Source organism: Desmodus rotundus, chromosome 3 (genome assembly GCF_022682495.2).
Source record: "Desmodus rotundus isolate HL8 chromosome 3, HLdesRot8A.1, whole genome shotgun sequence".
NCBI lineage: Eukaryota > Metazoa > Chordata > Mammalia > Chiroptera > Phyllostomidae > Desmodus > Desmodus rotundus.
In genome coordinates, this window is record NC_071389.1 from 102,541,873 (window position 1) to 102,564,091 (window position 22,219).

The window sequence follows — 22,219 nt, forward strand, 5'->3', positions numbered from 1 at the left end:
TTGGGCTAAGATTTAGTGTCCATCTCCTTTTCGAGAAGGCCTCATATGCACCGTATTCCACGAGTTCCTCATATTTTTCCATGCGTACCTATTACTTTAATTCTGATACTATATCTGACCTAGGCATAATATTGTGAGATCATGCTTTCTTTCCTTCCCTCAGAACTTTGTGCAAATTACTCTTTTGGAATTGAACAGTCTGGAACTGGCATAATTTTCCCCCCATTTAGTCATTTTCTTTTTCAGTCTGGATATCTAAAGAAAAGAATATTTTCTTTTGTACTCCAAAAGCTTGACTAAACCTTGTCTTAGTGAAAGCATTCTGTACACAATTCTTCTGGGACACAGGATGCTCTTTTGATCTGCAGACTTGGTGCTTTCTGTATTTCATGGGTATTCTGTAATTTCTTTGAACATGTCTGCTGTCCATTTATTGGGATTTCAATTTCAAGGATACCAGTTAGTCTTACGTTGCATTATTTTTGTTTTTGTTTTCTGTTCTCTTATTGCTTTTATTTTTTGTCTTTTTCATTTTCATTCACCATTATTATATCCAGCTTTTAAGTTCATAATTTTATTTTCTGCAATATGTTTTATTTCTTGCTATTTCTAATACATGTATCTGACCCATTGTGATCATATATGGTGTCCTCAATTTTCTTCTTTGGGCCTGCGCTCTCCATTTCTTACATGGCTACTTATCCCATGTTCAAGCTTTTATTTTCTCAAGTACATGTTCCTATTAAGTTCAATAGCATGAATCAGTTTTGAAGAATTTAGAAACTGTCTTTTTTTTTTCTTTCAGTTTTGTTTTCTTATGGGTTGTGCTCTTTGCTGTGTTCTTTTCTCCTTTTTTTAATGAGTTTTTTTTGGTAAGTTGTATTTCAGTGCTTTGTGAGTTTTCTTTGACTCTAGTATGTTAATATGCTACATCGTTTTCATAGCATTTCATTTCATCTTAATCACACTTGGTGACTTTTCCCACACCTTCCACACATTCTTTTTTAAATGCTGGGTGAGTAACAATGAATGAAACAGGCAAAAATCCCTGCCCTCATGGAGCTTATGCTATGGAGGGAAGAAAAGATTGTAAATAAATAAGTACATTTATACTTTTCTTAGTAACTGCTAAGAAAAAAAATGAGGTAGGGAATGACAGGTAGTATCAGGGGGCAGGCAAGAGAAATATAGCTTTAGATAGGGAGGGGAGGGAAGACCTCACTGCAGAGTTGGCATTTAGTGAGACTTGAAGAACCAAAGGGAGGGAGGCATGTGAACAGCTGGAGGAGGAGAGGTCCAGGCAGAAGAAATGATCATGACACAGCAGGATCCTCTCTGGTGCTGTGAAGCATGGGCAGAGGCCAGGGAATGAGTGATCACAGCCAGGGTAGAGGGTAGAGGCATTGAAGGACCAGACCACGTGGTAGGCCTTGTATGGAATTCAGCTTGAGTTCTGAAGGTGATGGGAGGAGTGATACCACCTGACCAGGTTTTCAGGGGATCACTCAGGCTGCTGTATTGAGAATAGACTAGAGGGGGCATGAGGGTACAAACAGGGGAACCAGCTGCAGGCTAGTGAAGAATTTATGCAAAATGTGATTACAGTTTGGACCAGACAAAAGCAAAGCGCCATGGGAGTGGTCAGAAGTAGTCAGGTCTGGTTATATTTTGAAGGTAGGGGGATAGTATGGGGTTCAAGAGAGGAGTCAGTGCCAAGGTAATTGGTCTAAGAATCTGGAAAAACTAGAGTTGCCATTCTCTGAGATGGGAAGATTGCAAGGAAAAGCAGCTCTGTGGGAAAGGGTAGGAGCTCAATTTGGACAGTTAAGTTTTAGGTGTTTAATCTAAGTGGAGAGTTCTATTGGACACTTGAATGTAGGAATCTGTTCGGGGGAAGTGTCTTGGCTGAAAGTATAAACCAGGAAGTCAACATCTAGGTGGCCTTTAAGCTGTGACACTGGCCAAGGTCACTGGGTATGAGAGGAGGTAGAGAAGTGACTCAGCACTCTGATGCCTGGAAGCAGAGGGCACAGAAAGGAGCCAGTTAGAGAGTTAGGAGTGGCCAGCAAGGTGGGAGGGATCCTGAGAGTGAGCTCTGCAGAAGCCCAGAGAAAAAGGATTTCTATTTCTGACCAAGATGGAGGCATATGTAGACACACTGTGCCTCCTCACACACCAAAAGAAGGACAACAACAAATTTAAAAACAACCAGAACTTCCAGGAAATCAAATTGTATGGAAGTTCAACAACCAAGGAGTTAAAGAAGAAATTCATCCAGACCGTTAGGAGGGGCAGAGACAGGTGGCTGTAGTGGAGAGGACTTTCGGCAAGGTGGCAGCTGGAGGACTGTATGCTCCTGGGGCAGGAGAGGCAGCGGCTAGTGGACTGGATGGTCCCACATTTGCAGGTGGATAAACTGAAAGGAACAACTGGGGAGCAAGACATACCGTGTAACCCAGGGTTCCAGCGTGGGGATGTAAAGCCTCAAAACCTCTCACTGAAAACTCAGGATTGCAGTGGTGGGAGGAACTCCCATCATCACAGTGGAGTTCAATGGAGAGACCCACAGGGTCCTAGAACGTACACAACCACCCACCTAGGAATCAGAACCAGAAGGGCCCAATTTGTTTGTGGGTAGCGGGGGAAGTGATGGAAAGCTTGCCAAGAGCCAAGCAAGCAACATTGTTCCCTTTTGGGCCCCTCCCCCACATACAGTGCCACAACTAAGCAACTAGGTTGCCCCACCCTGGCAAATATCTAAGGCTCTACCCCTTACTACATAACACACACCGAGACAAAAAATTATGCCCCGAGTGAAAGAATAGAAGATCAAAGTTCCAGAAAAAATACAACTAAGCAATAAAAGAGCACAGTTCAAATGCACAGATGCACAGTTCAAAACAGTGGTAATCAGGATGCTCAAAGAAATGGTTGATTATGGTCGCAAAATAGAGGAAAAAGTGAAGACAATGCAAAGTGAAATAAAGCAAAATATACAGGGAACCAACAGTGACAGGAAGGAAACTGGGATTCAAATTAACGGTTTGGACCAGAAGGAAGAAATGAACATTCAACAGAACAGAATGAAGAAACAAGAAGTCAAAAAACTTAGGAGAGGCTTAGGAACCTCCAGGACAACTTTAAATGTTCCAACATCTAAATCATAGGGGTGCCAGAAGGAGAAGAGAAAGCAAGAAACTGAAAACTTATTGGAACAAATAACGAAGGAGAACTTCCCCAATTTGGCAAAGGAAATAGATTTCCAGGAAGTCCAGCAAGCTCAGAGTCCCAAAGAAGTTGGACCCAAGGAAGCACACACCAAGGCACATCAGAATTACATTCCCCGCGATTAAAGATGAGGAGAGAATCTTAAAAGCAGCAAGAGAAAAGGAGACAGTTACCTACAAGGAGTTCCCATAAGACTGTCAGCTGATTGCTCAAAAGAAACCTTGCAGGCAGGAAGGGGCTGGAAAGAAGTATTCCAATTCATAAAAGGCAAGGACCTCCATCCAAGATTACTCTATCCAGCAAAGCTATCATTTAGAATGGAAGGGCAGATAAAGTGCCTCCCAGATAAGGTGAAGTTAAAGGAGTTCATCATCACCAAGCCCTTATTATATGCAATGTTAAAGGTACTTATCTAAGAAAAAGAAGATCAAAAATATGAACAGTAAAATGACAACAAACTCACAGCTATCAACAACTGAACCTGAAAAAATCAAAAACAAACTAAGCAAACAACCAGAACAAGGTCAGAGTCACAGAAATGGAGATCACATGGAGGGTTATCAGCATGGAGGAGGAAGTGTATGAATGGGGGAAAGTGTACAGGAATAAAAAGTATAAATGGTTGGTACAAAATAGACAGGGGGAGGTTAAGAATAGTATAGGAAATGGAGAAGCCAAAGAACTTACATGTACAACCATGGACATGAGCTAAGGGGGGTGGGTGGGGGGAATGCTCGTGGGAGGGGGTTGCAGGGCAGAGGGGAATAAAGGGGAGAAAAAAATGGGACAACTGTAATAAGGTAATCAGTATAATATAATTTACAAAAAGATTAAAATCCATTAAATCTGTTGATAAATTTGAGAAGTGAATGGGATACCTGTTATTTGCAGCAGGATAAACAAATGATTATCTGACAATGACAGTTTTTTTCATTCCTACTATTTATAAGGGAAACATAATTCTCAGGGCAACAGAAACAAGCAATTGTAAATAAGTAGGACTGAATGTTTAGTGCCTAGATTTTCCTAGCCTCATTCCTAGCCTGGCTTACCCAGTCATCCCTTCCCATTTTTTTTGGCACTGAAAATTTTTAACTTTTTATTTTGAACTAATTTTAGACCTTCAGAAAAGTTGCAGAAATAATGGTTTCCAAATATTCCTCAGCCAGCTTCCCCTAATGTTAACATTTTATGTAACCATAGTACAATTATTAGAATGAGGAAGTACACGTTGGTTCAATATTATTGCCTAAATTTTAGATTTGAGTTTGGAACCTCTTACACTATTTTCTGTTTTCTATTCCAGGATCCCACTTTCATTTATTCATATTTCTCCTTAGTCTTCTCCCATCTTTAACACTTCCTGATGATCCTGAAACTCTTGAATGCACTCACTGGTCAAGTATTTTGTAGCATTTCCCTCAGTTTGAGTTTGCCTGATGTTTTTTCATGGTTGGGTTAAGTTATGCATTTTTGGCAGTTACCACAGAAACGATGTTTTGTCTTCTCTGTACATCGTATGAAGGGGTGGTCAGTGATATTGGTGTTTCTCATTGCTGGTAATGGCAACAGCCTTGGTTCCTTGGTTCAGGTGGTGTCTGCTGGGTTTCTTACCAGTCAATAACTGACTTTCCCTTTGTAGTCAATATAGATCTTGGAGTAGATTCTTTGAGACTATTCATAACCTACTTCACTGCAAACTTTCACCCATTCATTTAGTATCCATCAGTTGATTTTGTTTGCAACAGTTATTACTGTGATACTTGCCTAATGATGGTTTTCTTTTTTTCTTTTTTCCTTCTACATGCATTGGAATTGTACTCTGAGGAAGAGCTGCCCCTTCTCCCTGCATTTATTTATTTGATTTATATCAGTGTGGACTTATAAACATTTATTTTATGGGTTAAAATTTAATACCTTTATTATTTTATTACTCCTATTATTTCAGATTGGGCCATTAGGAGCTTTTTCAGGTTGACTCCTGTATTTTTTGAGCACTTCCTTCCTTTTTTGGCATCACAAGAGTTCCAGGCGCATCTTATAAGTTCCCTGCCCCTATCTGGGAATCAACTACAGTGAGTCCTCATTTAACATTTTGGTAGGTTCTGCAACTTTAAGTGAAATGACATATAACAAAACCAGTTTTTCCACAAGCTAGTTTATACAAACAAGGATTAATTTCCTGTAGCATCTCATCAATGTTATAATGAAACAATGTTGAACAAAATGATTTATTGGAGGACTTGTGGTACTTCCCCAAGGAACCCTGGATGTTTTTCTCCCTTCCCTTTTTTTTTTTTTTTTTTTGAGAAAATGGTGTTTAGAATAAATATCTGATTGGTTAAACATGCTCCTTACTACTACAGGGGCATCATTGCTTGTAGGCCCTTTCAAGCTAGGAAATGTTTGTTCCAACTTGGATTCCCTAATAGCTGGTTGGTTCTATTTGTATGGGGGATATATGAAGGATATGTGGAATATTATTGTCCTCAGAGTCAGAGCTACACAGAAAGACAAACTCAGAGAAGTGTCCCTCCCCCCCATCCCTGCTGACCCAGTGCCAGTCCTTTTCCCCCATCTATACCCAAGCCCTGTAGTTCTGGTTTATCTTTCCTGTATGTTTTGTACAAATAGACAGATACATGTATATTTGCTTATAGATTCTAGTCTGTCTTTTGTGCTTTTCTTTTTCACCTAACAGTATGTTTGGAAATCACAGATAGAGCTCTTCTCCATTCTGTTGTCGGCTGCATAATACTCCATTATAAGGGTGTGTCGTGGTTTACTCAACCACTCTCCTGGGCATGAGCTAAGATAGGTTGCCGTTAGTCCTTTATAATTACAAACTGTGCTTCAGTGAGTAACCTCATACATGTGTTTTCATCAACCTTGTTCATGTGGATTTTACTATCATTGGAAGTGTATCTTCAGAGTAGAGAACTAGAAATGAGATTGCCGGGTGAAAGGTAAGTGCATATTTGAAAGAAAGCAAAGTCACTTTGCTAGGTATTACCAAATTTTTCTCCACAGGGTCGCACAAACTTGTATTGCCACCAGCAATGTATAAGTACACCTGCTTCCCATGGCTTCAGGAACAGAATGTATTGTCCACTGGCATTGAAATTCTAACACTGTAAATAACAGGTCATTCCTGGGCTTTCTCTAAATTTAGTTATTTTAATTTGTTTTTGTCAGTAGCATACCAAAATAAACAGGCATATTAGAGGTTCCTTGCATTTTTAAATTTACTTAACACATATAATCAAATGGGTTTTTTTTCCCGCAGCTGTGAAGTAGGAAAGGCAATATAATTTATCTTGAGAAATAGGTGAATCATTTTCTAGCAAAGCAGAAATAGAAATTCTAGTAAAGTATTCCAGAAAATGTATGGAGAGGGCAGGACCTGGGGAGAAGAATGTAAAGGGGGGATGGCTGCGTTGCGCATGACTTCTCCGAGAGGCAGACCTTCATCGCTTAGACTCTCTACCTGCTTGGGATCAGGCCTTGTGGGGGAAAAATAAAAAGTACTTTCCATTTAATAAGAGAATGCAAGAAACATACCCAGTAACTTTATGCCATATTAATTAAAGGATGTGACAGAATTTAACAAGAGGATCAACATTCTTTTAATAAATAAATGGTGGCCTTAAATAAGTTCTCTAAATACCGGATATTTCATTTTAACATGAACCTGTTCCTAAAATTTCCCCATAGGAACAGTTAAAATTTACTTTATTCTTTAAATAACAATACAATATTAACTTGGCTAGACTATTTCATGTACATTTGTACTTTTTGAGTTTGTATCAAATGGGTTTTTTTTTGTTTGTTCTCATTTTAGGTCTTGCTCCTTTGGCCTATTTGTCAGATGAATGCCATAACTTGCTGGCAATCAAGTTTTGGATAGATCTTAATGAAGATATCATTAAACCTCGCATGTTAATTGCTGCGAGCAACCTCCAGTGGCGACCAGAACCCAAATCAGAAATTCCTACTTTATTTGCTGGAGATTTTTCCACATTTTCTTCCAGTCCAAAGGAGAACCATTTTCAGGAGGCATTCCACAAAATGAAAAATACTATTGAGGTAAAATTAGTTTGACCATTACCACACTTTTTGGTACTTTGAGTCAAGTATCAAAAAAGTGGCAGCTTTTATGAAAATTGGATGTTGAGATATGATATCAGATGAGGTTTTTAGCAAACATTAATTGATCGTGAACTTGAGGAGGTGGGGATGACTGCTACCAGGAAAAAGAGAATGATTTGAGGGGAGCTGAGTGAGGAGAGATGGTGAGAAGAATGTTCAAGCTACAGACCATGTAGGCAAACTGGAAATTGGTAACAAGAATAATACATGGTTCACAGTAGCTGGTAGTGTAATTAGTTAATAATATGCAGATTCCAAATTTACATTTTAAACTCCATATCTAGTATTTTATACAATTTTTACCTGTCTTTGCTTTGAATTTCATGATCCTAAGTAAGGAAATACTAAAATCATTTCCCTTGTACCATATGCATTTTTGCTTAAATCTATTTATATGTCACATAATGGTATTAACTAAAATCTATTTCAGTTAATCCTTGGAACAGACATGAGGCTGTTCTCTCATTTTAATCCTAAGGACTATTCTGTAGATGTTGGATGATTTACAGCTATTAGTAGTAAATAGAAATGGAATTCGAATCCCAGTCTTCCAGCTCCAAATCCAGAATCACAGCATACCTTGCTAATTAAACTCGATGGCTGGGAATGACTCCTAACCTCTCTCCTTCCCTCGTGCGTGTAGACACTCTTTCTCTGCCCCTCCCACACTGAGCCCTCCTGAATCACTGATGGTGGTTCCACATTTCCGCATTAGCATGTTATTTGACAGTTGCTATCAAATTTGGGGTGTCTCATTCTTTTGTTCTGATCTGAATATTTTAGTTCTGTTTTTAAAGGTAACACTTTCTAAAAACATGAATGTGTTTGCATTTTATAAAATAGCTTTTCCAATTTATTTTCTTAGAATATTGATATATTTTGCAATGCTTCAGAAAACAAGCTTATGCATATACTTAATGCAAATGATCCCAAATGGTCCACCCCAACTAAAGAATGTACTTCAGACCCACACGCTGCTCAGACAGTCCTTGGTACAGGAAATAAGTTTCTGGTAAGTTAATGTAAATTAAAAGAATTTTGTAGCGCTATATATATATATATACACATATATATATATATATATATTCTGGTATAAATTTAGTAAACATGGTAAAATGTAATTAAATTTAATTAGAGTGTAATTAATTATCATATGACTTTTATAGGTAGAGTTTATCTGGAAATTATATCTTGTTTATTGAAGCCAGAATGTAACACTCCTGGGAGCAAATTTTATAAACAAATGCTTTCATTTTTAGTATTTCAAGTATATGTGATAGAAAATACTTTTTCGCCTGTATCTTTGTGGTAGGAAGACCATTCTACATAATTAGAGTTGTTTTTAAGCTCGGTTCGATTTTAACTCTTTAAAACATAATAAATGCAAATCAAGCTAAAGTGGCTAGTCACTATTGGCTATTTGTCACTATTGGCTAGTGACTAATTCTAAAGTAGCTAACACTTGGTAAGTGCAACTGTATTAACTCATTACCTTCACAAGAACCCTCTACAGATGAGGGAAGTATGCCATAGAAAGGTTAAGCAATTGTCTAAAGTCACAAAGCCAGAAAAGTAGGTATTAGAACCCAAATGGTCTGTGATCTTAAAATTGTTTTAAAATGTTTATCTTTGTTTAATATGTTAATACTAAAAAAAAATTAAAGCAGAAGTTATGTCCCTTCCTTTTTTATCTTTTACTATGATTAGTCTTCACTCATCTTTTCATGTCATTTTTATACCCTCTTCTGCTAAACTATTTCCTTCTGTGGGAATAAGAATAATAATATGAATGTCTCATGAAATCATCTGCCTTATTAACCACTAGGAAAGTGAGAATGTGTGCTATTTGTATGTTTAAATATTTTTAATGAAAAGCTAATTTGATTTTGTTTTATATATGAGCACATAATTATATTTTGCCACTTTTTCATTTGTTTTTTATTAGATATCTTCTCCCAATAGTGAGATGAACTATCAAAGTCCTTTATCACTTTGTAAGCCAAAGGGGAAGTCTGTTCCCACACCTGTATCAGGCCAAATGACCTCAAAGTCTTGTAAAGGAGAGAAAGTGGTTGATGACCCAAAAAACTGCAAAAAAAGACAAGCCTTGGATTTCTTGAGTGGACTACCTTTACCTCCACCTGTTAGTCCCATTTGTACATTTGTTTCTCCAGCTGCACAGAAGGCATTTCAGCCACCACGGAGTTGTGGCACCAAATATGAAACACCTATAAAGAAAAAAGAATTGAGTTCTCCTCAAATAATTCCACTTAAAAAAATTAATGACACTTCTCTTTTGGAAATCGATTCAATATCCGATGAAGAACTTGCACTGATAAATACCCAAGCCCTCTTGTCTGGTTCAGCAGGAGAAAACCAACTTGTGTCTGTGGGTGAGCCCACCAGGACTGCTCCCACCTGTTCAAGAGACTATCTCAAACTGAAAAGGCACCATTTTACCTCTACGATGAGAGAACAGGAGAATTCCCTTGTCAGTGCCAGGGGAACGGAAGGCTCCATGCAGGACACAAGTACAACACAAGATAGATCTAAGAGACTGCGAAGGCGACAGAATCGAAAATGATGAAAATTAGTTATTGACTCTTAACCTTTCTGGTTTGTAACAGACATGCAGTTTCAAATGTGCACCCATATTTGCAGAGTGAGAAAAGAAATGGTTCCAGTTCTACCTGAGTGCTCATACATCATAGGAAAGCTCTTTGCCTGCTGCTTTATTTTCAGTTATAGATCTTAAAACTGACTATAGTAACTAATCAAGAAAAATGTCTCCTTTAAGTCTTTTTTTTTTTTTTTAATATAGAGGAAGGGAGGGAGAAAGAGGGAAAGAAACGTGGATTGGCCGCCTCTCATACATGCCATGACTGGGGACCGAACGGCAGCCCAGGCATGTGCCCTGAGCGGGAATTGAACTGGTGATGTTTCAGTTTGTGGAGCGATGGCCAACCAACTGAGCAGTACCAGCTGGGGCCCCTTTAAATCTTTATGACAGGATTTGCTCCCTGTAAGCATTTTACAAATGAACTACACATACCTTTTCTTTTAGATTGTGTCCTTACTTACATGAAACTAGGTTTTTCAGTAGTTATTTTGACTCACAAAATTCCTTTTAATTTAGTTCCTATGTTAGTTGTTTGGTTTTTTTTTTTAGAGGTAACCCCCCATGAGCTACTTTTCCTTAATGCATGAGTTGGTTCTACCATAGTTCTGCCCGATCAAAAACTGGGCTAAGATAGGCCTGTTTTTTTCTTTTGTCCAGTTGTTCATCTTGAAATGAGCATAACTATAAGAAAAATAGAACCCTCAGTGTAATTAATTCATTTTAATGATCCCAGTGTGATCTGTGAAATTATTTCAATTAAAAATGAAATACTTTAAATGAGAAGCATATTTCATAGTGCCGGTTTTGTCTTAGCAAAATGATGATCTGGACTGCAGCTTAGAAAATCTTTCAAATCAGCCTTGATTCTGCCAGCAAGAGAAAAGCAGTTCTATGAGCTAATAGCATGGAGAAGCTTTTAAATTAGGTCTTTCAGTGTCTTAAGCTTATATCTAATATATATTTTTTAATTTTTATTTTTGAATTCCAGTTTACATTCAGTATTATTCTCTGTTAGTTTCAGGTATACAGCAGAGTGGTTAATATGTTTTCAAATCTAATTATAAACACTTTCCAAAGCCAAGGATACATCTTTTCATGAAGCAGTTTGTTTCTTTCTGTAGCTGTGATCCATGATTTTTCTCCCCTGTAAAAGTCATCAATATAACAAGTAGTCAGTTCCACTTGTCTTTTCAACTTGTGTTCGGCCCATCTTATTAAAGCAATTTAAGTTTTGTTCAGAAAACAATTTGGTCTTCAGGTGTTAGTCATTTTACTGGCGATACATTCTAGGACAGGGGATAAAACTTGAGTCTCAGGAACAGAAAGCTTATAAGACTATAATTTTTTTTATCCTGGAAAAACATAACTGCTATTATCTCCTCCGTTATTTATTACCATGTAGATGGCCCATAAGAGAGAGATTTAATGCACAGCCTCCTTTTTATAAATTGTCAATAATATAGCTAAGCTATATGAGCAAATCTGAAGCTGGAAGATATGTGGATATTATTCCCCCCAAAGTGACAATTTAATGATTACAAAGTCAACAGTGTACACTGCATAAGCAATAAATGGTAAAAGCATTCATGTCACCTGTTCACTCAGTGACAGTCTGTGTGCATATAAAGCATGCCAGCTCTGTGAGTGGTGCAGACACCAACACATGAAATAATATATGTCAGTGTTGAGGGTTTGAAAAACTATATAAATCAGGGAGTTGAGAGAGAAGAAAAAATAGTTCAATTCTAGCTGGTATATATAAAGTTGATGGCATTTACACCAATTCTTTCTATGCTTCCATACCAAGTATTTTAGGCTTTATATAGGAAAAAAGAAGGCAAATAGACCAGGAACCTGGTCTTCTGAACTCTGTAAAAGCTCTGGATCTATAACCTCGGTCCACGTCTCCATAGTGGTCACTCAGCCCCACTGGCCTAGATGTCTTAAGCAGAGAGCCAGACATAAATTGGGAGGGCTTGGATTCTGACCCTTTTGGCTTCTTTGGGATCAAAGGAAAATAAGTCCACTTTGGGCTCTCAGACACTCTTGCCCGCCCCCCACTACCCTAAATGAGTCAGGTCCTCCCGACTGAGTGAATTCTGCAGTCCCCACACTGATGGGGACCCCCAGGATCACCTAGGCCTGGATGGCAGGACTGTGGATTATCATGATTATTTACAGGACTATTATGTGTCATGTTTGGACACCCAGAATTTAGCAAAACTATAGTACCACCTTAGATTTATTCAAATTCACTAAATTTTAGTTTTCATCAGCCAAACTTTGTTATTCAAAGGAGATACCAATTTTTTAAATGTTACTGAAGAATTACAGATGCATTGCTTGTAGTAATGAAGATGTTGAGTAGCTTTCAGTAGAGTCAGATAATGTAATGTCAAAGTAAAATAGTCTTTCCAAACTACACAGATAAATAATTTATGTAAGCAAGTAAAAAATAAGGTTAATTTTCTTTTATAGCCCTATTTATTAAAGAAGATTGGTAAATAAATTTATGATATAGAAAAGTTGGTTCTCAATATGGTATTCTGTGGGATTTAGGTAATTAAATTTTTTACATTGTTGAACAAAAAAGGCTTAGATTCAATGACAAATCCATAAAAGCAACACCATGTGTAATTTTTAATAACCATAAAAGCACCATTATATAAGACACTTAAAATAATAACTTCACAGAACGTTAGCAATAAGCTGTTGGCCAACAGGAAATAAAGCATACATCCTACATGGTCTTAACTGTCAGAGTCTCACACCAAATTAATCTGATTCCAACCTGTTGAGATTTAATTTGGATTCACAAATTCAGTATTGGTAGAAGAGGGACATTCCAGAACTGTGGTAGAATTTCATTGTCAATGCCATGGAAAACACCAAGACTGCTCATCTGATAGTGAGCATCACTTTCACGTTCCCGTCTCTGACCTGTCTCCTGGGATGCTTAATTCCTTTCACTCCAAACACTGGGGCTGCCAACTAATTACATATATAAGTAAAATTTTTAAACTGCTTAATGATTCAAATTAAAAATCAGTGTTTCATAAAGGAGGCTTCTTTTATTTATGCAATTAGCACAACAGCCGAAAGTTATTTAGGTTTAATCCTGTTCAATGAAGTGGTAGTTAAAACACAAGACTGTAAATAGTGACTTTAAATAACGACACTGGTTTTCCTCAGTAGCTTGTATAGCTATTAAGAAGGCTTTGACAGACATTTTTAACAATGATATGTCACTAGAATAAAAGAATAATTTCCCAAAGTGTCTATGTTGAAGGACAGTATTCCCTCAGATGTATACTTTCTAGCATATTCACTGTAAAGGAAAATCAATACCATCGTTACAGCCACACATCTCACATTTTTGGATGAATAGATTTTAAGAAGTAGCAATGGCACTAAAACTTTTCCTGCCTCTCACTTCTCCTCCCACCTTTCCAACTTTCCTGATGGAGATGAACTCCTGCAAAAAACAGATCACTTCAGAGAAAGTGGTACTGAAGCTTATATACACTATAAACACTTTATTTTATGAAGCTATGTGACTAATTGATTATGTTCTTGCGTATGTTCTCAGGGTTCAGCTTCAATGTAATTCTTTCCCTAGAGAGTGAGTAGGTTTAACTAAACTGCAGAACTCCCAGCATCAGACCATGCACAGAGGATCACTTTAACAAGTGCCTCTTAAAGATGAATATGACTTCTACTTAAAAACGTACAAGTTCGACTATTTACACTGGAATTAGAGCTCTGACTAAAACTGAACAAAGACTAAATACCAAAATTCGAAGTAAAAACTGATTTAGGAAAACTAGGAATGCCTGTAAGATGGGCCTCTAATACCCATGGTGACTGCCCCCCCTTCTGTTAAAGGAGCTCTCGTGTGCGGAGCCTCCAGGAGCCCTCCGGTTTGGAAATTCTGCGTAAGGAATCCAGTGTCCTGCCCTGTTGGGAGGCGATGCGCTGCTCCTGTCCTGGCTTCTGCTCACTCTGCTTGGTTTTTCCGCATGAAGCACACTGTGAAAGGTAACATCGTGCTCATACCGTTCTTTCATCCGGTGTATTTTTTCTCTTGGGACTCCATGAATGTTTCTTCTACATGGAAAAACATGCAAACATTTAGTTAAGGCCATATATCAAAATGAGTTACTTGTATTTTATGTGTCCTGTGTTATTACATAGGTATGCACTCTCTATTGTCAAGACTAACTATGACACACATCTTGTTATGCAGGCCTCTTTCACGCTCCACTCCTGTTTCGTGCTGCCCGGCACACTCCCAACCACGCGGAGGCTTGCAGAGAGCTGACACATCACAAGTGCTTTGTTTCTGCAAGTCTCAGTTCTGTGCTTCAAGACATAAACACCACCAGGAGATCTTTTTATTATAGATTTGCCTGTTAAGCATGAATACGAGCATATTTACAATTGATTCACATCAGTCAATCCTAGATACTTCTGGATGCTCATTAAACAATCTTAAATTTAGAGGGCATGAGAATCAACTGGGGTTATAGGTCAAACTAATTCCTGGAGATTTCAACCACAGAAAGGGGTCCACGAACTAGGATTTCACATCCAGTTCAGGTGGTTCTGGTTCTCAAACCCACTTTGGAAACGCTATCATCTCCTTGTAACCATAAGATGAACTAGCCTTATTCCTAAAAAAGTAAATCCTGTTCTCACTGGTTACTTTAAATCATTGACATTATCAAATAACAGATAGTTAACATCAGTACACTTGCATTCAATCAACAAGTTAGTAGTATGTGGACATGTATTGCTTTATGAAGCAGAAGCAGCATCTGGATTGCAAATGAACCACAGACTGTTCAACATCTAAGGATATTTAGTCTAAATACAAAAACACCACTGACACTGCAATCCCATGCAGAAGAAAGTGCTTTTAAATGTTCATTAATGAAGAAGCATTGTAGCCAAATGTTAAATATAGTCTTTTGAAGGACCTAGTCCAAGCCAAGATTATTTAGTAGTATATCAGAAAACTGACCCAAAACTAAAGTCTTCACATTCATAATAACCAAGTGATCAATTTCTAAGAATTACCATTTCTGGCTGAAAACTACCATGTCCATTTCCAGCCTGAAAAGATTCTTTTGTTCGGTCTGAAATACCTGAAAACAGCAGGACACACAATGAGGAGCTAGAAAAACAAAGAAGTACCTGGCTAACTCTTGCACGTTGAATTTCCAGCGAGTCTCGGGTTCTCGGAATATAACTTCATAGTTATTTTCAAGTGCCTGATTTTTCAAAAGTACATAAAACATTGAACACATAGTATGTATGCATGGGAATGTTTGGCATTTACATTCACTGCAAATCTTTCCTAAAATTCCTTTTGTTTTACCAGTAAGCCAGTGTCTTGCCTTATCTTAATAAATATGTTGATTCATGGCCATACTTAGCCAGCCTCAGATTATATTATGGTTCCCAATGATAAATTTTGGTCCGTTTTATATACTGCGTAGGAAAATTATAAAGGTTCTTTGTTTTGGACATTTTTAAAAATAGCTGAACTAGATTGAAACATCCTGTCCACGGGAATGAGCAGTGAACTCAATGGCTTCTCAAAGTCCCTTATATGATTACCACAGATTTATGTCTACCAAATGCCTCATCCTATCCCTCATGCCTTGGTTTAGGAGATGGCAATACTATAGGAACAGAGCCTATGAAGTAAAAGTGATTCTCCCGTCCCTGACATACCTTTCCCCTCCAAAAGGAGCTCTCCCTGCTGTACAGCACAGTGCGGCTCAGTGCACTGTGCCCATTTCCTTGAGTTTAGAAAACCATTACAGTTTCCATATGAACACCCAAATATCCACTGCATTCACAAATTGACTATATTATGTTTTTAATCTCAAACTGAACTTCCAATAATAAAAGTTCAACAAAAAGAGCCAAGTAAAAATATTTCCTCTTCATTCTCTAGATGAACACTTCTAATTAGGGAAGGATTCAAGCATCATATGTGGAAAATGTCTAATTTCTAGGTCTTATTAATAGCTGTGAGTGGCTGAAAAAATTGTAGATACCCAGAAAATAAAAATAAACATGACTTTCCTAAGTCACTCAGTTTCCCCCTAACTCTTGGATTTAAGTTGTGCCTTAATTAACGTGCCCCTTCATGCCCACCCTCCCACCCCGCACTGTTCATCTCTCTCTCAAGTGGAACTTCTGATTCATGAACTGAAGTGACCACAAGGTCGATGCTCATTTCCTCCTCCATTCACCAAAGTCCCGCCCTCTGGGCCAGAGTAAAATTGATGAGAATGTAGTTAGAGAAAAGCACACCTGTATGTAAGTTATTTTGCCAAAAATGTGAAAAGAGACCTAAAAATAGGTTGCCATGTTTGGGAAATATTCGTGTGACGGAAACAGAATAGTCAGCTGTCTTCTTCTTGCCCCTGACTGTGTCTGGATCTTTCCTCCTTCCTACAGCCAATAGGAATTGAAAATTCACTAGCATAAGAGATGAAACAAGTCTGAAAACAGATCAGACATTTCCAAATTAAAAAGAAATGTGTACTTTGTTGTATCCATCTTACTGTTTTTATTGTGACAATACAGAACTGAGTGGTTATATTTGTATGCTAGTATCTTACTACGGTTACAGTGTTAATCTTACATCTGTTTGTAAACCACAGACTTCTGTTTCCCTGGAGCATCCATGCAGCAACGCTAACACAGCTGTCCTCTAATATAATCAACAGCTGTTGTGCAAGTTTCAGTGGGGACTCTGAGCGGACCTTCCCTTAGGGAAATAACAGACAGAAAAGCTATCAAAAATTCTGACCAAGGACTATTTAAAACTTGTACCCGAGGTGATATTAACATATCAGCAATTTTGAGCCATTGAACAGCAGAGGAACACGAAAATAACACCTCTTTACCTGCTCTGAGAGAACTGTTAATAAGTATGAAATTGTGGAAGATCAGGAAATGAGAAAAGAACAAAAGTTTCGATTTCTCACAAAATGCCCGTAACTGAAAATTCAGAATGATACTTCTTCCTACCATGACTGCATAAGGCTTCATTTCCCAGGCGTGGAGGTTGGTATTATCAATAATTATGGGGGATATGCCATTCCTCATTGCTTTTCTTGCTGCAACACAATGTTATACAACAGTGAACAAAACGCAACAGTCAGACGGAAGGGTGAGCGTACCCATATCTTGTCATTTTTATTACAGCATGTCCTCATCACACAACGTTAATGCCACCTATTTCAGGACCCATTATCGATCATTTTCTTTTTCCTGGAATCTAGGGAGGTTTGGCGTTCTGTTTGGGGGGAAAAATGGCAGAACTTTTGATTAAACTCCTTCAATAAAACACATTCATTCTACAGCAGCTATAATCTAGGTGCACAATAGGATTTCCCAGGAGTTTGGAAGGGAATTTGTCACCTCTTTTCTGGTTCCATTCATGAGCCTCCTCTAGGAAGTCTGGATTGAACTCATAGGCACCATCTTCCCTGAAGAAGAAGTCATCCGTGCTGAAAATCAGGGCCCTGGGGAAGTCATGTTGCAGTTGTCTGGGAAGTGAGGAAAGAAGAGATTGTTTCATGATCGCATATTATAGAAAAGCATCTCCTCCTGTCTCTGATATTTAGCAGTTTGTAGTTAAGAGACGAGTTTTGAGTTGCTGAAATTCAATTTACAAAGAGAGATGCTTAGCTCTGGCCAGAGTGTCTCAGTTGTTTGGGCATCGTCCCACAAAGCAAACGGTTGCTGGGTGTATTCCCTGTCAGGGCGCATGCCTGGGTGGCAGACCTGGTACCCAGTTGGGCACGTGCAAAAGGCAACCGATCGACGTTTCTCTCTCACACTGATGTTTCTCTCTGCCTCTTTTTACCTACCTTCCTCTTTAAGTACATAAAGAAAATATTTTATTTAAAACAGAAATGCTTTACATCTCTAGAGGGCATCACTCCTTACTAGGAGGCAGGAGTGGGCTGAGAGGCAACTGTGTGCGGTGCCCAACTCTTGGAACTGAGAAGTGCTAGTCGCCGCCACTGACTTCTGTGGCAACTGGATCCGGACCAACTCTAGAGGAGACTGGAAGGTGAAGGTGTGATGACAGCCTTGCCTTATGGGCCCCAGCCCCTGCTGCCACTTCTCTGGGATATCCCAGTGCCCTCCTCTTCACCGTCAGACTCTCACCCTTAAACTGTCCTGGGTCCCATCTCCTGGAGCTCTGTTCTTTCTAAGGAGCCATCTCAGAAACTAATTCTTGCTCAGGTATGAGATGTAGCTAAAAGTGATGTGTGTGTACTACCCCTACTAGGTAACATATTTACATGTTAACAGTGAGACCACATGAAAACATTGGAGAAGGGAACAGGTAGATCCAACATGCCCCACGTCTTCTGAAACCTCTGTCGCTCGCTCTAAATATTAAAATCTCACAGAAAAATAAAATTGCCATGGAGTCCTCCCTCCTCCACCCCCTTTAAAGCAAAAAAAAAAAATTTTTAAGCATATCAAGTTCTGCACAAAATAACTTCAGAAAGAAGATGTTTCTACTTGGAATGCTTATTCAGACTATCTTGGGGGAGAAGATGGCTGTTGTGCTAGGTACCAAGTTACCCACTTCCTTACCTGTGAAAATTAAGGGGAGCGTCATCCATCTTGCTTGGTGATGACAATTGTCTCATAACATGGGAAAGCACCTAGGGCAACCCCTGACACAATGACTGCATTTCTTTCCCTAATAATCCCTACTCGCCAGTCTAATTCTAACTTCAAGACAGATTCAAAGCCTGCTCAGAGTAAAAAGAGTACTTAAAGTTGGAAGAATGAAAGTGAAGAATGACAAAGGCAGGGAATGCAAAGAGAAAGCAAAGCTATTCAACTCTCGTTTGTTCTTCGCAATCAAGAAGAATCATCTCCGATCAGGAAAGAATGGAATGAATGTGACGCACTGGGGCTGCAGGTGGTGAATGAGCACCTACATCTCTCGGGTCTTCCCTCTGTCCCTTTCTGGTCATGTGACCTATCTCTCCAAACTTCTGTTTCCTTAACTGAAAAACACAGATTAAACAGAGCTGCTAGCATGGCTCAGATGAGGTAAAGTGGGAAAACGCTGGGCAAATGGTAAGGCACTTGCAAAGTACTGCTATTTAATTAATAACAAATGAGGTCAAGTTACCAAACCAGACTGTTTTACATGCCATAGTACTAAAACACATTGGGGTGTGCACAGTCTTGCAGTTACTCCAAGTGAATACGAGAGAGGCGGGAGACCGAAATAAAATGAATAAATACATGCCAGACATACTAAACAAATGTCTCTGTCAAAAATTTTGGAGGACTTGATAGCATTTTTTTTAAGGCAGCATTGATAGCTGAAAGAGTAATTTAAAAAAAAAGAAACAACCTCTTTCTTGATGGGCTGTGGTGGTAAACAGGAAAATTCAGTAGACATGATTCCAAATCTTGATTTAAACACGAATGTGACTGTCTCTTGATAGCCTTGTGGGGGAAAAGTAGACCAGAAGATAATATATTTTAATACCCAAATAATATTAGATAAGTATCCAACGCAAACATTTATTGAGCATTTGACACGTGCCACGTGCCATGAAAAGTGTTAAGGTACAAAAATAAAGTAACTTTTCGAGGACTTCTAGCCCAGCCAAGGAACCAGGCCCTGCACACCAGCCTAATGCACAGTGCAAAGAGCTGGGCACGTGCATCCTGTGAGCACCTAGGGTCAGGAACAAGTGCTGATGGAGAAGTTCTGTCGAGGAGACCTCAAGGGATGAGGAAAATGTTGCCTTTTTGGGAAGGAACTAAGGAAGAAGCTCCTCCTACAGGATGGGTTATGAGCAAGTGATGGGAAAAGCAAGAACAAAGACACTGCGGTTAAAAGTACAAATCATATTTGAAATGCTTCAATCTGAGTACTACACAATTTAAAGAGGAAGTCGGCAAGCTGGAGAATGTCCAGAGAGGAGTGGCCAGGTCAACATGAGGCCTGAAAACCAGAGAAAAGGCAGATGAGCAAAGATCGCATCAGAGTATAGGGTGTTGAGGGCAGTTGATAGAAGTGGAACATGATGATGGTCATCCCCAGATCCTGGAATGTGTGTGTGTGGAAAGGGGATGAACTTGTTCTGTGGGTCAGCATTTCAGTCGGGCTCAGCTGGGCAGTTCTGAGGTCTTGTCTGAGTCCCCTTGTGCGGCACAGGCCTCATGCTGTCTGGGTTGCTGGCTGCCCACCAGCTGTCATCCACGTGGTCTCTCATCCTCACCCAGGCTCACCCAGGCCTCTTCACTCATTCAAAGAAGGCAAAAGTGGAAGTTGCCAGGCGTCCACTGCATGTATTTGTCAAAGCAAGTCACTGTTGACCCCATTGAAGGGTAGGAGACAGAGTGGGAAAGGCTTTAAGAAAGGTGGACATTTCAAATCTACCACATATATCAGAAGTGATATGAAAGAAACGTACAAAGAGGATTTGATGAAATAAATTCAGTTTCCATATAAACATCTTTTACTTGACCTTAAAGATACTTGAACTAAAAAGCCCAAATCATGAGTCCTAACTTAATCTCTTATGCACACAATTATTACAAAGACACCACAGAAACAGTCTGAGGACAGCACTGAAGGCATTATCAGATGTGTGTATTTTATATTGTGAACATTTTACAGTTTCTAAGTTATTTGTGTCAATATTATCTAGTCTACATAATGAAAGCTACATTCAAAAGTTAAATAATAATGTGTAACTTATTTTCCTTTTTGGTACTAAAGCAACTATGGATATCAGTTCCAAGATCTTTATTTTTCTTTTTGGTCCCAGATTTAATAGCCCTTCTAAATCTGGTCTCATTTGTTTTCCTAAGTCTGCCACTCACAGATTTTGTTTTGATTTTTCACCATTTTCAAAGTTGAGTACTTCTTTACCTATACATAATCTTATTGACTCTTGTTTTCCTCTTTCTTTATGGCTTATATTACCTATTGGTAGTGAATACTCTCTGATGTTTCCTCTTAAAAGCTTTAAGGCATGAGTGTCCAATTCACATTGCATTTGAGTCATATACCCTTCTAGAAAACAAAAACAAATCACAACAAAGAAACTGCTGTCCTCCTTGATTGCAAAATTTTACCTGAGACCAAAAGTTAAGTTGCTCAGAACCACTATGGGGCTGGACCACTTGCTGACCATTTCCTAAGGCATGTCTGACTAGAGCCTACGTGGTCCTCTTAACAAGCAACTCCTGTACAGCTATGGAATTGGGGGTGGGGTGATCTTCCTGAATGATCATTCCTTCAAAAATATGTTCTATCCTCACCAGAATGTTCAATTAGCATTGGCAGCCCCCATAGCATCTTGAATGTTCAGGACAATAGAAGCTCTCCTAGCTAATGAAAACCAGATTAAACAGACCATCTTGAGATTCTCAGACTTGAATAGAAGCAATAAATACCATTCCATGTACATTAGAAGTGGTAAGGACATGCCCCAGCTCTAGCTTTTCTTTATGGTGGTCAGAAGCCTTGTGCATGGGGGAAATTGAAAGAATGAAAATACAACAAACAGGGAGAAAAGGAAAGACAATCACAATACTTCCACAGAACCTTCACCTCCCAGGCTCCCAACCAAATTCAATTAAAATCACTGACTTTGTTGGGACAAACTTAGGTACTACCCTTGATTTCATAACTTACCATTTTTCTGTGTAATCCTTTATCCCATAATAGAAAACCATGGACATATAATTAGATACCTATTAGTCACTTGCTCACACACTGTCAAAGTACAATGTTACTATAATTTTGAGTTGTACCCCCTAACTTTTCATTATGGAAATTTTCAGACATGCAAAAGTGGACAATAATACAAGCATTCCCTATGTACCCACAGCCCCGCTTCTATAGTTATCAGATAGTGAATCTAATCTCACCAGCTTTATATTTCATTTCACCAAATATCCTTTCAGTGTTCAAACTTCCCTGATTGTCTCAAAAATGTATTCCTATGGTGGGCTGGTTTGAATCAAAAGCCAAACAAGGTCTACACATGTATTTGTTTGCCGTGCCCCTCAAGTCTCATTTATGCTTTTCTATTATTTCCACAAAGGTGGAAACCTCCCCCCCCACATTTAGAAAACGTTCACCTATAGATACAAATTGAAAGAATAATACAATGAACGCTTCATCTACAGTCACCAGTT

The 22,219-nt window shown here is 38.7% G+C and overlaps 2 protein-coding genes across 5 annotated transcripts in view; one reads left to right on the forward strand and one right to left on the reverse strand.

Annotated features, from left to right (window-relative positions):
• BRCA2 (BRCA2 DNA repair associated) overlaps nucleotides 1–10,518 on the forward strand; it is a 74,273-nt gene extending 63,755 nt beyond the window's left edge. The window contains exons 25-27 of the mRNA XM_053920682.2: nucleotides 7,070–7,314; nucleotides 8,243–8,389; nucleotides 9,323–10,518. Coding sequence (XP_053776657.1) covers nucleotides 7,070–7,314; nucleotides 8,243–8,389; nucleotides 9,323–9,961 — 1,031 coding nt within the window. The 3' untranslated portion in view covers nucleotides 9,962–10,518. The remainder of the gene's footprint in view (nucleotides 1–7,069; nucleotides 7,315–8,242; nucleotides 8,390–9,322) is intronic.
• Nucleotides 10,518–22,219, reverse strand: part of N4BP2L1 (NEDD4 binding protein 2 like 1) — a 31,349-nt gene continuing 19,647 nt past the window's right edge. For 2 of the 4 annotated variants that reach the window (XM_071220983.1, XM_024580841.4), the window contains exons 2-5: nucleotides 17,441–17,568; nucleotides 17,048–17,136; nucleotides 15,194–15,270; nucleotides 10,518–14,104 (exon numbers count right to left, since the gene is read on the reverse strand). In XM_071220983.1, coding sequence (XP_071077084.1) covers nucleotides 13,846–14,104; nucleotides 15,194–15,270; nucleotides 17,048–17,125 — 414 coding nt within the window. In that variant the 5' untranslated portion in view covers nucleotides 17,126–17,136; nucleotides 17,441–17,568 and the 3' untranslated portion in view covers nucleotides 10,518–13,845. Of the gene's footprint in view, nucleotides 14,105–15,076; nucleotides 15,145–15,193; nucleotides 15,271–17,047; nucleotides 17,137–17,440; nucleotides 17,569–19,412; nucleotides 19,508–22,219 lie in introns of those variants that run through there. The other 2 variants (XM_071220984.1, XM_053920680.2) reach the window with 2 other exon arrangements.